Here is a 15,555-nt window from a genome sequence, read left to right as displayed (position 1 = left end):
CTCCCTCCCACTTCACCTCATATGGAGGCCGCACGGCGGCCGCTGCCTTCGGCGCGCCTAAGGCAAGCCCGTCCGCGCTGGATCGTGCCCAGCGCCATGACCCCTGGCCCCCGACGATGCCAGCCCACACGTCGGACTTAAGAAGCCGCCACCCTCCACGCACTCAACGCCGGCTGGAACCCCGCCTGCTACCGAGCCACCCCGAAACTCACCCACGGACCCTTCACCTGCCAAGCATGCTAGTTCACCTGCCTCCGGACCTGCACCGCACCCACAACACCAGCCACCAGCAACAATCACCTGAAGTGCATCCTGCTCAACACCCGCTCCGTCCAAAGACACACCGTCGAGCTCTGGAACCTCCTCGACACATCACCACCAGACGTCGCCTTTCTCACGGAAACCTGGATGAACGCCTCCTCAGCCCCCGACATCACCATAGCCATCCCGGAAGGCTACATGATCACCCGGAGGGACTGCGTCAACCAAACCGGAGGAGGCATCGCCATCGTCCACAGAAACACCATCCGAATCACGACCAACTCTGACGACACCCTCACCGCCGCCGAGCACCTTCACTTTCAGATACACACCGACCCCAATACCACCCTCAGAGGCACTCTCATCTACAGACCCCCGGGACCACGCACACAATTCAGTGAAGCCATCGCAGACTTCATCAGCTCCTAGGGGACCTTAACTTCCACCTGGAGAACAACAATGACAGCAACACCGCCGCCCTGCTGGACAACCTCGCCAACCTCGGACTCAAGCAACTGGGGAACACCCCCACCCACTACGCCGGCCACACGCTAGACCCCATCTTCTCCTCCAGCAAGCACATCTCCTTCAGCCACTCCACCGTATTACACTGGACTGATCACAGCTGCGTGCACTTCAACTTCAGGAGAACCACGACCCACCACCACCCGCAACAGGTTCCCCGCAGGAGCTGGAGCAAGATCACCGCCGACCAGCTTACCACCTCCCTCAGCCAGAACCCTCCCGCCAACACAACGGACCCCAGCGAAGCAGCCCACAACATAAACCTCGTGGTTTACCAACAAACTCAAAACCTCAAAGAAAAACTGCAGCACCCCCGAGAAAGCCTGGCGCCACGACCAGACTACAGAAAACATGACAGCCCTCAAGAATGCCACCCGCAGACAACACCAACTGATCCGCACCACCGAAAGGGCAACATTCAAAGAACGACTGGACAACAACACCCACAACTGCTAAGAACTCTTCAGCATCGTCAAAGAGCTCTCCAACCCTAGCGCCTGCAACAACGACATCACACCCTCGCAAGACCTCTGCGACTCACTCGCCTCGTTCTTCCACCGCAAGATCGCCAACAAATACAGCAGCTTCGGCGCACAGACCACACACCCAACCACCGAACCAGCGCTCCCGACCACCACCGTCTGCAACTGGACCCCGGTCAACACCGAAGACACCACCCGCACGATGAACATCATCCACTCCGGATCACCAACCGACCCCTGCCCTCACCACATCTTCAACAAGGCTGACTCCATCATCGCACCCCAACTCCGGGACATCTTCATCTCCTTTGCCACCGCCACCTTCCCGGAGAGCTGGAAACATGCCGAACTCAGCGCCCTCCTGAAGAAACCCACCGCATTCCCCACAGACCTCAAGAACATCCGCCCCATCTCGCTCCTCCTTTTTCCTGCCAAAGTCATCGAGAAGACCGTCAACAAGCAACTCGCCGCCTTCCTCGAGACAAATGGATCCCTTGACCGCCCTCATCGCAGCCACCGACGACATCAGATCCATGCTTAATAATGGGGAAACAGCTGCCCTCATCCTCCTGGATCTCTCAGCAGCGTTCGACACAGTATGCCACCGCACACTAATACAGCGCCTCAGCAACACATCTCGTTCCTCGCCGGAAGAACCCAGAGAGTCCGACTCATCCCCGTTCTGATCTGCGGCCACCGAAGTCATCTGCGGCATACCCCAAGGATCCTCGCTCAGCCCCACCCTCTTCAACATCTACATGAGCCCCCTCGCAGCCATCGCACGCCAACACAACCTCAACATCATGTCCTACGCTGACGACACCCAGCTGATTCTCTCCCTCACCAACGACACCGCCACCGCCAGAGCCAGCCTCCAGGAAGGAATGAAAGACGTCGCAGACTGGATGAAGACCAGCCGCCTGAAACTGAACTCGAACAAGACGGAAGTCCTCATCCTGGGATCATCCCCCTCATCCTGGGATCATCCCCCTCCACCTGGGACGACTCCTGGGCACCGCCCCCAAACCAACGGACCACGCATGCAACCTGGGCTTCATCCTGGACTCCTCCCTCACGATGACCAAACAAGTCAACGCTGTCTCGGCGTCCTGCTTTAACACCCCATGCATGCTCCGAAAGATCTTCCGCTGGAGCCCCACCGAAACCAGAAAGACGGTCACCCAGGCCCTCGTCACCAGCCGACTGGACTACAGGAACACCCTTTACGCCGGAACCACAGCCAAACACCAGAAAAGACTCCAGAGCATACAGAACGCGTCTGCACGACTCATCCTGGACATCCCTCGCTACAGCCACATCTCTGCCCACTTGAAAGACCTGCACTGGCTCCTCGTCAACAAGAGGATCACGTTCAGACTCCTCACCCACGCACACAAGGCTCTCCACGACATGGGTCCCAAGTACCTGAACAGCCGCCTGGCATTCTACACACCCACTTGCCAGCTCCGTCTCACCAACCTCGCCCTCGCCACCGTCCCACGTGTCCGCAAATCCACCACCGGAGGAAGATCCTTCTCTCCTACCTGGCGGCCAAGACATGGAACTCCCTCCCCACCCACCTTCAGCTGACCCAGAACCACCTCTCCTTCAGGAAACAACTCAAGACCTGGCTGTTCGAGCAGTAGCGACCCCCCCCCCCCAAATCCCCTACCCCCCCCATGCCCCCCACAAGACCCTAGCGGGTGAGTAGCGCGCTCTACAAATTTCATGATTGATTGATTGATTGTGTCTGGAGGAGGAGTTCTTTCCCTTGCAGACTTTTAGCTTAGACACATGTTATCCGTTAGTGTCCTGTTTCTATTGCGTCCTCCCTCATTGAGAGAGTACGAATGACTGATTACAAGGGAATTGAGGTGGCAGAGCCTTTACCCCCACAGTTTACTTCTTTTAGTTGAATGCATGGGCGACAGGCACTCTGCATAGTTGTTTTGCTGGGCGATTTGGGGCCCAGAGTGCAGGGGAGCAGGGAGGGGGGTTCTTGGGTGGTGGGGGGGGTGTTGATGTTTTAGAGTTCAAAGATGACAGCATTGAACTTGAGAAGACAGGGTAGAGAACTACTGATCCACAACTATGCAACCGCCCACACACTGAGATAAGAGCCTTAGGCTCCTAAGCTGGGATGTTAATGGTCTGGGGGATAAAGTGAAGCGCTGTATTGTCTTACATTAAAAGGCACTCCACGGACATCGTGTTCTTCCAAGAGTCACATCTTGTGGGCATTTCCTGCCAGGCCATGAACAGGTGGGGGTACAAACTGATGGTACACTCTGGGTTCACTTCAGGTTCCAGGGGGGTAGGCATCATGCTCAAGAAGTCTTTTCAACTTTCAATACAGCGCACTTGGGCGAACGACCTAGGCGGATATGTATCGACCTCCGGGCGGTGGGAGGGCAAAACACTTAACACTGATGACAGTATATGTCCCTCCAGGCCTACAAGCCCGTACCTATAAAGACTTGGGGGCAATACTTTTGTCACTCCCAGAAGTTCACCTCATAACGGGGGGGGGGGGCGGGGGGAGGGATTTGTATCAGGAACGGAAGACTGCCATCCTCCACGCGACATTGGTCCCTCGCAAATGTGGCTCCCAGATTTTATTGGCGCGATGCGCCTGGGGATATATGGAGGTCATTTCACCCCACCACTCGCCAATACACTTTCCATAATAGTCTCTCCCGTCACGACTACCTTCTTGGCCCGACTCCCCAGATCAGCTGCGTTCGGGAGGTGCGACAATTAGCGAGGGGTACATCGGATCACTCCCCCACATGGGTTGAATTGGTCTTGAATGAAAAACGGGTGGGCAAGGTCGTACCCATCAACCCCTGGTATCTGCAAAATCCGAAGGTCCGAGGGGCTCTCCTTCGGGCAATAGACTGTTACTACTCTGAAAATATAGGGTAGTCGCATCGGACCAGACTCTCTGGGAGGCCTTCAACACGGTGCAAGAGGTCAGGCTTTCTCACTTATAGCAGGTGTCCGGAAAGAAAAGGCAAAGACCTGGTCCAAGTGGAAATAGATATCCTCCGGCTTTAGGAAGAGTGGGACACAGAGGCCACAGAAGAAACTCAACACGAACTCAAGCTCAAAAGTGAGGAATAGAGTGCCATCGCCACAGACATGGCCATAACTTTAGGGAAAGAAAAGGAGGGCAGTATCTACTATCTGGGTGACAAGGCCGGCAAGCTTCTTGCCTGGCTTGATAGGAGAGACCTGGTGAACCGCTTGGTTCCTGAGCTTGTAGACGAACAGGGGGGTGTTATAACACACCCGCAGGTGATTGCAAATGAGTTTGTCAATCATTACCACCGAGTATACTGTTCTAGCACGGTACTGCCGGAAGAGGACTTGGAAACACTGTTCGCGGACATACAACTTCCTGCTCTGTCGGTCGACGAGCGGGAATCACTAGACGGCGCTTTTACGAATGATGAGATCGCGCAGGCAAAAAGAAACCTGCAATCTGGTAAGGCGTTAGGTCAAAATGGTTAACCAATAGAACTTTACAAACTAAAACCTGACTCCATATCCCGCCACCTGAGTGCAATGTTCGAGGAAAGCAGTGATCGACTTCCGTACGATCAGCGGGTAGCTACCCTGGTGACCATCTATAAAGAAGGTAAGCCAAAGGACAGGTGCTCATTGTATAGACCTATCTCTCTACTAAATGCAGAACCCAAGATCTTGGCCAAACTGTTGGTGACCCGATTAACCTCAGTTCTTAGTAAGCTGCTACACCCTGATCAATCGGGCTTCATGCCCCTTCGCAACACAACCCTGAACTTGCGACAGCTCCATGGGGTGCTGGGCAGGATCAACACGATCCAAGAATCGGCGGTGGTGGTGTCTCTGGATGCCAATATGGCATTTGACACCATTGAATGGGCTTATCTCTTTGCAGTCCTGAAAAAGCTAGGTTTCTGACCCAAACTCATTGGGGTGCGGCTGTTGTACAGAGAGCCCTTGGCTCAAGTAGTAGTCAACAACAAAAAGTCAGAAGTGTTTGAGCTGAGCCGTAGGACACGTTCGGGTTGCCCGCTGTCCCCATTATTATTTGCGCTCTCCTTCGGGCCGCTAGCGGCATGGATCCGTCGAGATCCAACAATCCGGGGCCTCAAGTGGGCAGACACATGGGAAGATCATATCTCCCTCTGTGTGGACGACATTCTGCTATATCTTGCCTTCCCGAGAGTTTCGCTCCTCAAAGCCTTTAACATATTTACGAATTTCAGGAAGAACTCTGGTTACAGGATAAACTGGGCCAAGTGAGTAATCTGTCCTCAGCTGTGATCCCCAACCCCCCTAAGAGACTGTCCGATTCAGGTGGCACGAGACGGCTTCCGATACCTGGGGATTTACATTTCAGCAGACCCAAAGACTAGACATGCACGGAATCTGCTTCCTCCTGTCCAGCAATTGAAACGAGACATCGCACACTGGAAGATGCTCATGCTGTCACTGCTGGGGCGTGCAGCACTTTTTAAAATGATGGCTCTGCCCAGTTTCTTGTATGCACTACAGAACCAGCCGGACCCATTCCCAGAATGTTAGTTTGAAGACATCGAAAGCGTCCAGTGAGCGTTGCTCTGGGAGGGCAGACCTCTATAGCCTTACAGAAGCTGGTGCGATCATGGTATGATGGAGTGATTGCTCTCCTTGATATAAAAAAATATTACTGGGCTGCTTACCTGGCTGCAAATAATCATTGCACGTATCGGTGCGACGACCCGGGGTATAGGATGGACAAATGGCAACCTCCCGGAAGTGACTTTAATAGGGCCCTCTACTCCTATACTAAAAAGTTCCCACTCACTGGGCCTACCCACATGCAGTACACGACTGGAAGGTGGTGAACAAACGTTTGGGATGGGACCGGAGGCTCACACTGGCCACACCATTGAGGGACGCCAAACAGCTAGGAACTCTGCGGACCTCCAAGGGGTTTGGAAATTGGTATCTGATCAGGATCTCAAGGATAGGAGCTTTGCGGTAGAAGGGGACGGTGGTGTCCTTTGCCACCCTGCAGAAAGAATACGAATTAGCCAATTCAGAAAACTTCCGTTATCTACTATCGAACCTGCCCAAAGGGGAATCTCCCCCAGAGTTGTCGCCGCTGGAGGACAGGTTGTTGGATGGCTACATGCCCACGAAAGCGATCTCCCTTACATACAAAAACGAATAAATAACACCCCGATCCACTCATTCAGTCCAAGGGGCAGTGGGAGAGAGACGGGTTAGAACTTGACAAGGAGGAATGGCAGGAGGCAATGGCATCACAGAGATAGGTTGCTATCTTTACCAGACTGCGCCTGGTTCAATTGAAAATTCTGCATACAATCTATGTTTCGGTAGCCAGGCTTGTTAGCATGGGAAGAGCGTCTGATGGGTTGTGTAGGAGGGGATGTGGCCAAGAGGGTATTTTTAAACACATAATATGGGAATGCGCAACTATCCAGTGATACTGGAAGAGAGTACACAAATGTATAAATGAGGTGTTTGAGGTGGAACTCCAGCCTGAAGCCAAAATCTTTTGCGGAAGGTATGAGGGCCATATCGGACTGGATGGCTCTAAATTGCCTCCAGTGCAACGTGGACAAGACAGAGGTTATGCTGTTCGGGGACCCACGCTTTCGTGGTCACCAGATTGGTGGCCCCCGGATTTGGGACCAGTCCCCATTCCCAAACAGACTGTAAAAAATCTTGGTGTGCGGCTTGACAAGGCACTTCTGTTTAAAGAATATATCAACCAAGTAGCAGGGTCCTGCTTTCATTTTTTTTTTTTTTTTTTTGAAGACGTTTATTATTGTTTAAAAGTGCAGTACATATAGCAAAGCCTACAACCCTGCGGGCCGGCTGCATCAAGTCGGTGGATCGTAGGGGCAAATGTTTACAGGGGGAGGCAATCTGCAATATTTTACTTGCCGTCTGGTGTGCTAAGCCTTAGATATTGTATTCGTATCAGTCCTGTTCAGCACACAATCTTCTCTATAAGTGACGTCTCATTTTACATTTTTACTATAAATAAACCTTTAACTCTGCAAACAAGAAATAAAGCAGTTCGCATCGGCATGTCCCAGTGTGTCTGTTGTGGCAGCGCTGCGCCATGTCCCTTCGGTATGCATAGCACCAATGACCCTTTGAACGGTGCAATGTGCACTGAAAATGTGTCAGTGGAGCGGGGGGTCAATGGCGTGCTTGTACAGATAGCTGTAGAGCTGGTGAGGGACAGACTTGGTGGGCGGTAGTGCCTCACCGGCTGTCGGCTCAGTGTGTGGTGTATGCGGCAAGCATATGAATCGCCCTAGCTGTTGCTTTGGCGGATGTTACCCGCGCCCGGGCTCGTTGCCGAGCGCTCGGCTAGTGGCATCCTTCTATCGTTATGCGATAGTGGGTGTATTTGCAGCTGGGAAGGACAGGAGTCCGAAACCGTAAACGTGGGAGTATGGAAGGGGTAAAGAAGAGGGGGGGGGGTGTACTCGTGAGGAAGGAGTCGGGGTTATGGTGCTGAGGGCAAGAGTCGGGTCAGTGTATGTTAGAGAGCCCTCGTGTGGGTGTCCGGTTGTGTCTGTGACCTGTGCGTCATGGGGCCGGTGTTACTCTCTGGGGGCAGGGTCCTGCTTTCATGTCATCGGACTGGGACGGCGTGTCTTCCAATTCCTACCTGACAACTATAGGAAAACTCTTGTCCAGGCATTGGTAACCAGTAGGCTGGACTACTGCAACAGCCTGTTTATTTCGGCCAATGAAGAACAACTACAAAGATTGCAGGTAGTCCAGAACACTGCAGCGAGACTTGTTCTCAATGCTCAGCCAAGGACTGCCTCTCACCCTCTCCTGGCCAAATTCCACTGGCTGCCGGTCAGGCAACGTGTAAAATATAAGATCTGCTGCACAATACATAAATGCCTGTTTGGCATGGGACCTAAGTACTTGAAAGAAAAGTTCCATCACTACAGCCCTGGGCGCATGTTGCGCTCTAGTAGCCAGCAATTGATCCAGGTTCCAAGAATCAGGAAGGTTAGGCAAGGAGGCCGAGCTCTTTCCTACAAAGGCCCTATTCTATGGAACTCACTTTCAAACAAACTGAAAATGTCTTGCTGTTTAGGAAGAAGTTAAAAACACACCTATTCCCGACTCCTTAGGATATTATTTTTCATTTCTTCCACAGCTCACCGGTACTATGAGGCCTTCCTGGAAAAGCGTAAGCGCGGAGATACCCCTACGGGGGTTGAATCCTGCGCTATATAAGAATATAAATAAATAAATAAATGAACTATGTCTGTTAAACGTCTGGGAGCATACAGATTTGAACATTAGGGGGAAAACCTGGGTCACATTGGGCCTGATTGTGGCCAAGAGGAATATTGCATGTGGGTCTCGAGAGTCGCCCACACTGTCTTCCTGGAAAGCAGACATGGACTGGTGCATGCTTAGGGAAAAAACTGTGTATGTTGCATGAGGATGCCCCAAAAAGTGGATAGCAATCTGGGACAAAAGCAATGTGTACAGAGGAAATATTTGTGTTCCACCCACTCCCCCTCCTCTGGAGGAACCCCTTCCCCCATGAGCTCCTATTTCCCGGCCCTGTTTCGATTTAACAACTGCAATAATGTATATGTATACTTGAGATATTATCTGTCCTCTGTAACAAGAAATGCTGTTTTCTTTCTGTTTAATAAAAAGAATTATTTAAATAAAAATAAAAAACTGGTATTGTATTTAACTTTCTATTCTATTCCTTCGCTGCAGGACTCAAGTGGAATGACTTTAGTCATGTTTGCTGCAGCTGGAGGTCACGATGACATCCTTCGACTTCTTGTTAAGAAAGGAGCAAAAGTCAACAGCAGACAGAAGAATGGAACCACTGCTCTGATACATGCAGCTGAGAAAGTAACACTACTTATCTTATTAATTAACACTTTCTGTTATGGGTGCAGGTTAAAATAAATATTCCCCAGCGGATACAGCTATCCCAATTTTCTGTCTGCTGACATTCCTCACTATGCTTCATTTTAGAATCTGTTTTAGGGTCCCTAATCTAAGGCACCAACCCAAACTGAAAAAAACTGTTGTCCTCAGCACCTTAAGATTATGGGGTGCGGAGCCTCTTGGTCTCCGCACCCCATAATCTTAAGAAAGGATCAACACTGAACCTCTACTTTAGGTAATGCCTGAGGGCAACATAATTCATAGTTTTCGAGTGCTACAGCTGTAACCACTTGTGAAGCCTCCTGGGCCATGTATAACCCCTTTAGTGCTCATGACAAAGCCAGCTCGTCATGGGCATTACCTGCGCTGTGCTTATGACGAGCTGGCTTTGTCATGTAAAGTGGGTTTTTGTTAAATAAAAGTTAATATTTGCGATTATTGTATGTATGGTTTGTGTTCACCTTAAAGATGGTAAACATTTGAATGATGAGTCTCCAGGTCACCTCTCTTGATGTTTACCTGTAGTCAATCACATGCATCTGTTTGTGTAAATTGGAAAACTCCAAGTTAAGAATGGATTTGGAGTACAGAAACTACAAGGGCTGTCCTTCTCGTACTCTTTCCTGGGGTCTGGTCAGAGGAAATGCACAAGTGTATCATCAGTGAAACCCTCCCTTGAATTCGCCTGTCTGTTGCTGCAAGTAGCTACTAGAACAAGGCTTTTCTTTGCCAGATTCACGGCCACCCGGTCTTGCCTGAGTGGTTTCAAGAATTAACTATTAGATTGCAGTGTAAGCTGAAGGCTACCCCAGCTTATTTGACAACTCTCACCTTGATAAAAGTGTGTTGTCCACGCCCTGGTGCCTTTCTAAGTGTGAATAGTAGCCTGCCCATTTACTCAAAGACCGAATTAAGCCAGTTAGTGATGCTGCTGGCCTTTTCTGTGTAGAAGCTCTCTTCCAGTCTAAGGAGTCTACCTCTGAGTCACAGAGCTCTGAAGGCCTCTCTAGCCCTACCCAGAAATTGGAAGAGAGCTTCTATAGATCACACTACAGGTGCAGAGTGACAACATTGTTTGCTTAGCACTCTTCACTTGAGCCAATGTCTGCACATTTTCGACATTGCAGATTCCTACTGCACCCACCCCTCCAGATCCAACCTTGCTCTGGTGCCTTCGAGCCTTCTGCTATGGAATCAAGCATATTCCAGGCACCACCATGCGTGGTGTGGATGATGGAAGAAGTAGCCCTGTTTCACACTTGGGGATCCCTTGAACCTGCTGTTGTAGATGTTCAGCAACCACTTTCTTACTTGTTAGCCAGACCCAAAGCTTAAACAAGGCCCCAAGTGAACCTTGAAGATCTCCTTGGTCCATGTAGGCATGCATCGGAATGTCCCCCAGGATTAAAAACCAGTCTCGACCCTTAATTGCCAAAATATGTCCTTTCTGAATACAGAGCTATTGACCTTAGTCATGTGCACGTTTGAGTCGCAAACTGTCCAACTTTGAAGGTTCTGTAAAATCTCTGTTAGAAACTTTAAGTAAAGTCTGTTACGGGTTGCACTCTAATTCTTTTTTACTTTTTTAGGAGAAGAATTTAAATGGGACTTAAAGTGCATAGTTTCTTTTTAAGCGGTTTGTAATTGTAATTCAGTTCATGGGAATGTCTCATAAAAACCGATCAATGATCCTTCATAGTTTTCAACATTCTAGTATTTTTCAATATTAATAAAGATGACAAAATGGAGAGCAAAAGTGGGTATATTTTTTACACCAGTAATTGCATGTGTATTTAGTAATTATTGCAACAATTAATCCAAATTTAATGTTCGAGGCATGTGAGCTGTAGATCGCATGCTTTGCATAAGTCTGCCATCTAGTATTGGGTCCGGATGTTTACACTTTGTTTTTCTTCGAAGAAGTCTTTTCCAGTCACGAGGTAGGTGACTCCTTCTTTCGGTGATAGTACGCATGGGCATCTACTTGTTAGATTGTTTCTTTACGCATTCCGAGTTCGGACGTGAATTGCTGTGCTCCGGTTCGACATCGTTTTTCGGGTCCCCCTCGGTTCGCAATCCACTACCCTCAACGGTATTGTTTCTCAATCGTGTTTCCCATTCTCCGCTTATCATATCGGTTCAAACTCTTCGATTTGGAGATTCGTGAAAGGCCGTTCGGCCTAACCGCCTCAGGCCAGCTAGCAGTAAATGGAACAGACTCCATTCAAATTTAGTCCCGGGTGTCGCGCTAAGTTTCCAGCACTGACTTGCACGAAGTGGGCAAACTTGTGTTTATCGCCCGAACACAATGAACAGGTCTGCGACGCATGCCGATCTTTTTGATCCAAGTAGACGCTCCGTGATCGCCAAGCTAGACTTCACAGAATGCACCAACAAAGCGGCTTCGCATCAGACATCTTTGGAGAAGATTCCGACCATGAAGTCTTCGACGCACAAGGAGCCGAGAAAGAAGAGGAACACATTTCCGTGTCCGAAGGCTACTCCGACATGGAAGAAGACGTTCCGATGAGTCAGCGTACAGTGAGTACTGATACTCCCATGCCCCAAAATATGCCAAAGAAAAAAGCTCCGGGCCTTCCTGTGCCTTCAGTGTAAGGTTGTCACTGAGATATGGTTTTGAACACCCCACCTTCAGGCTCTGCCCTGAAACATACATCAAAGCCTTCCGGCTCTGAATCGAGTCGGCCTCATTCGGGCACCAGACCGAAACCTTCGGCGCAGAATTCAAAGCACGTCATTGTGACCATCCCTCAGGCACCGAAACCTAAATCTTCAGATCTGAAAGCCTCGGAGCCAAAACTTTTGCACCGAAAACTCTGCCAACGAAAGACAAAACGGCTTCTCCCCCCATCCAAGGAGCCTCGTTTCGATGTCCCGCCTTCTAATACGGACCCAAAACAAAAAGAGCAAGTGATTAATCCAAAAACTGAACATATTCACGTAAAACTGCCACTTAAACGAAAACCAGAGATGGGGGAAGCTTACCACATTCCACTTAAAAAGAAAAATGTTGGTACTAATCCTTCTCCTCCTCCTTCCCCACTTGACCCGAATTTGTTAATTACTCTTAGCCTGAGAGGTCAGCCGTGTGCTCCCACATCCTGTTGTCTATTTAGAGTGCTCCTGTGAGTCATTGAGCTGATGAGCTCGTGGATGAAGCACCTGCGCGCCAGTGAGAGGTATGGACCGGATATAATGTTTGGCAGCCTTCTGAGCAAACCCCAAAATACAAGACTGTATTCTCTACTGATGACGGTTAATAAACCAGAAACACGTGTCTAGAGATCAGCACTATCTGTGTCAACCTTGGCGAAATACTCTAAAATATCAGAGTTAGCTGCAAGAGACTGCATTTCCCAGAATGCCAGGGGTGAACCTAGCCTGAGAGCGGTGTGCTCCCAACTCTTGTTGTCAGCTCACCATAATCACAGTCACCTGACTACCAAGATGACGATGATGGGGATGGGGAGGTACCAGGGAACATAAGTTTTGATCCATGGACTGACTAAAATACATACCCTAATACAGACAATGATCCAGATCTGTACCCTTCAAAACCCCCTCCACCAGATGACAACATAGGTTACATAGTTACTCAATAGGGCTGCAGAATACCATGGGGTCCAACTTCACAAAGAGGCCCTTGATAAGGATTTTCTCTTTGAGACCTTACTTTCTTCTCTAAGAGCAACACACATACTGCTCATGCTCGAAGGGATGATCAAACATGCAGACTTTTGAAGACCCTGTGCGTGCGAAGATTGTCACACCCAGAGTAGACAAGAACTATAAGCCAGCACGTACAGACCCAATCTATATCAAGGGTCAAGTTCCATTCGACACCTTAGTGGTCTCTAAAGCTCGCAAAAGAGCACATTTTCAAACTACAGGAGAGGCCCCTCCTCCTGATAAAGAATCCTAACTTTTAGATGCCTCCGACAAAGTAGCTTCACAGGCAGCCAATCACTGGTATATTGCCAACACTCAGGCTCTTTTAACACGTTATGACAGGTTACGAGGAGCTGGAAAAATTGTCCAATTATTTCCAAACGAACATTAAAAAAAAGCAAATGAGTTCATTCAGGATGGAAAGCTCATTTCAAATACAGCCATTAGATGGGCTTTAAATGCAGCTGACACTGCAGATCGCACATTTAACACTAGCGTTCTTTTAAGGAGATATGTCTGGCTCAGAATTTCAGGCTTTAAACCTGAAGTCCATACTTCTATTTTAAATCTACCCTTTGATAAAGAACACCTCTTTGGACCTATAGTTGATACTTCTTTAGAAAAAATGAAGAAGGATACAGAGGTTGCAAAATCCATAGGGGCTATGCAGCTCCCTTCCAATCATGGATCCTTTTGCCGCTCCTTTTTCGGGGGGGGTGAGGGGGGGGGCTCAAAAAACATATCTTCAGACAATGCCTCCACCTCCTACAGGGTAACACAATCAGTCACCCTCTTCTAGAGGCTACTTTAGAGGTGGATATCAAAGCAACAATGGCAGAGAGGTAGTGGTAACTCAACACGTACTTCCCCTGCAGCCAACAAACAGTGACTTCCCTCCTCCCCCCCCCACACATCCCCCATCATTCCATACTTTTCGGGGGACACTTTTTCTCAATTTCTACCCCTGTGGAGTACAATCCCCCAAACATTCCTTCAAGATCACACAAATTGACACTAAACCTTTTCAAACAAGAAGTTCTCTCTCTAGTACAACAAGAAGCTATAGAGCCAGTCCTAATACAATATCAAGGAGCCGGCGTATACTAGTTTTACTTTCTCATACCCAAAAAGGATGGCTCTTTCAGGCCCATACTAGACCTCAGAGACCTAAATCTGTATATCCAATCGGAACATTTTCACACGGTAACACTTCAACAAGTGCTCCCACTCCTTGGGCAAGGCGACTTTCTGTCCACTTTAGACTTAAAGGACACGTACTTCCGTATTCCAATACATCCCGCTCATCGCAAATATCTCAGGTTTGTGGTAGTGGGACAACATTACCAGTTCAAAGTGCTTCCGTTCGGAGTCACCACTGCTTCCAGAGTATTCACCACATGCCTAGCAGTAGTCGCAGCTCATCTGGTAAGACAAAATTTTCACGCCTACCCATACTGGCTCATCAAAGCCAGTTCACAAGCAAATTGTCTACAACACACTCCTAAAACAGTACAGCTGCTCCACGATCTCGGATTCATAGTAAATCTGTCCAAGTCCCACCTCCAACCCTCCAGCACTCAGACGTACTTGGGAGCCACTCTCTATACACAAAAAGCTTTAGCCTGTCCCAGTCCAGCCAGAATCAGCAACATTCAGTCTCTAATTTCCTAGTTCCAGCCCTACCACTCATTGCAAGCTCGGGTATTCATGCAGTTACTAGGAATGATGGTGTCTTCCATCATAATAGTTCCCTTTGCAAGACTTCAAATGTGTCGCCTTCAGGAATGCCTAGCATGTCAGTGAAATCAGTCAGTGTCAATTATCAGATCTAGTGTTGGTGGACGGCCGCACTTATCACTCTCTGCAGTGGTGCAATCCACAAAACCATTCCAAAGGGCGGCCCTTCATCGACCCAGATCCACAGACAGTGGTAACAGCAGACACATTGCTCAGTAGTTGGGGAGCTCATCTCCAAACTCACACAATTCAGGGCATGTGGAGTCAGCAGCAAAAGCAACTTCACATAAATCATCTAGAGCTCTTAGCAGTATTTCTTGTGCTCAAAGCCTTTCAAACTCGCCTTTTAGGCAAAACTGTCCTGATACGCACAGACAACATGACAGCCATTTATTATATACAGAAACGGGGAGGAACCCACTCTCTCCAACTGTCACACCTTACACAGGCCATTTGGACGTGAGCCATACATCACAAAATCTATCTCCTAGCAGATCACCTTCCAAGAGTAGACAATCCGATCGCAGATCTGCTCAGCAGCCAGAGACAACAGATTCATGAGTGGGAACTCCACCCTCAAGTTCTCCTCCCGTTCTTTCAGATGTGGGGCTTCCCAGACATAGATCTGTTTGCCACACAACGAAATGCAAAATGCCCAAGCTTCGCCTCCAGATATCCATACCCATTGTCCAAAGTCAATGCACTATGGATGAACTGGTCAGGGATATTTGCCTACGCTTTTCCGCCTCTCCCACTCATTCCGCTAGTGGTTCAGAAGCTCAGGCAAAGTTCCCTCACACTAATCCCAGTAGCTCACACATGCGCCCGTCAACCTTGGTTCACCACCCTATTGGAGCTATCAGTAGTTCCTCATCAGAAACTGTGTCTCACATCCATTCTCCTCACGCAG

The 15,555-nt window shown here is 49.2% G+C and overlaps 1 protein-coding gene across 1 annotated transcript in view; it reads left to right on the top strand.

The window, feature by feature from the left end:
* Positions 1-15,555, top strand: part of MPHOSPH8 (M-phase phosphoprotein 8) — a 284,316-nt gene that overhangs the window by 183,701 nt on the left and 85,060 nt on the right. The window contains exon 8 of the mRNA XM_086935216.1: positions 9,039-9,179. Coding sequence (XP_086791342.1) covers positions 9,039-9,179 — 141 coding nt within the window. The remainder of the gene's footprint in view (positions 1-9,038; positions 9,180-15,555) is intronic.

Source organism: Lissotriton vulgaris, chromosome 8 (genome assembly GCF_964263255.1).
Source record: "Lissotriton vulgaris chromosome 8, aLisVul1.2, whole genome shotgun sequence".
NCBI classification, from domain to species: Eukaryota; Metazoa; Chordata; class Amphibia; order Caudata; family Salamandridae; genus Lissotriton; species Lissotriton vulgaris.
The sequence above is the reverse complement of the archived record's forward strand: the minus strand, read 5'-3'. Positions and strand labels throughout refer to the sequence as shown.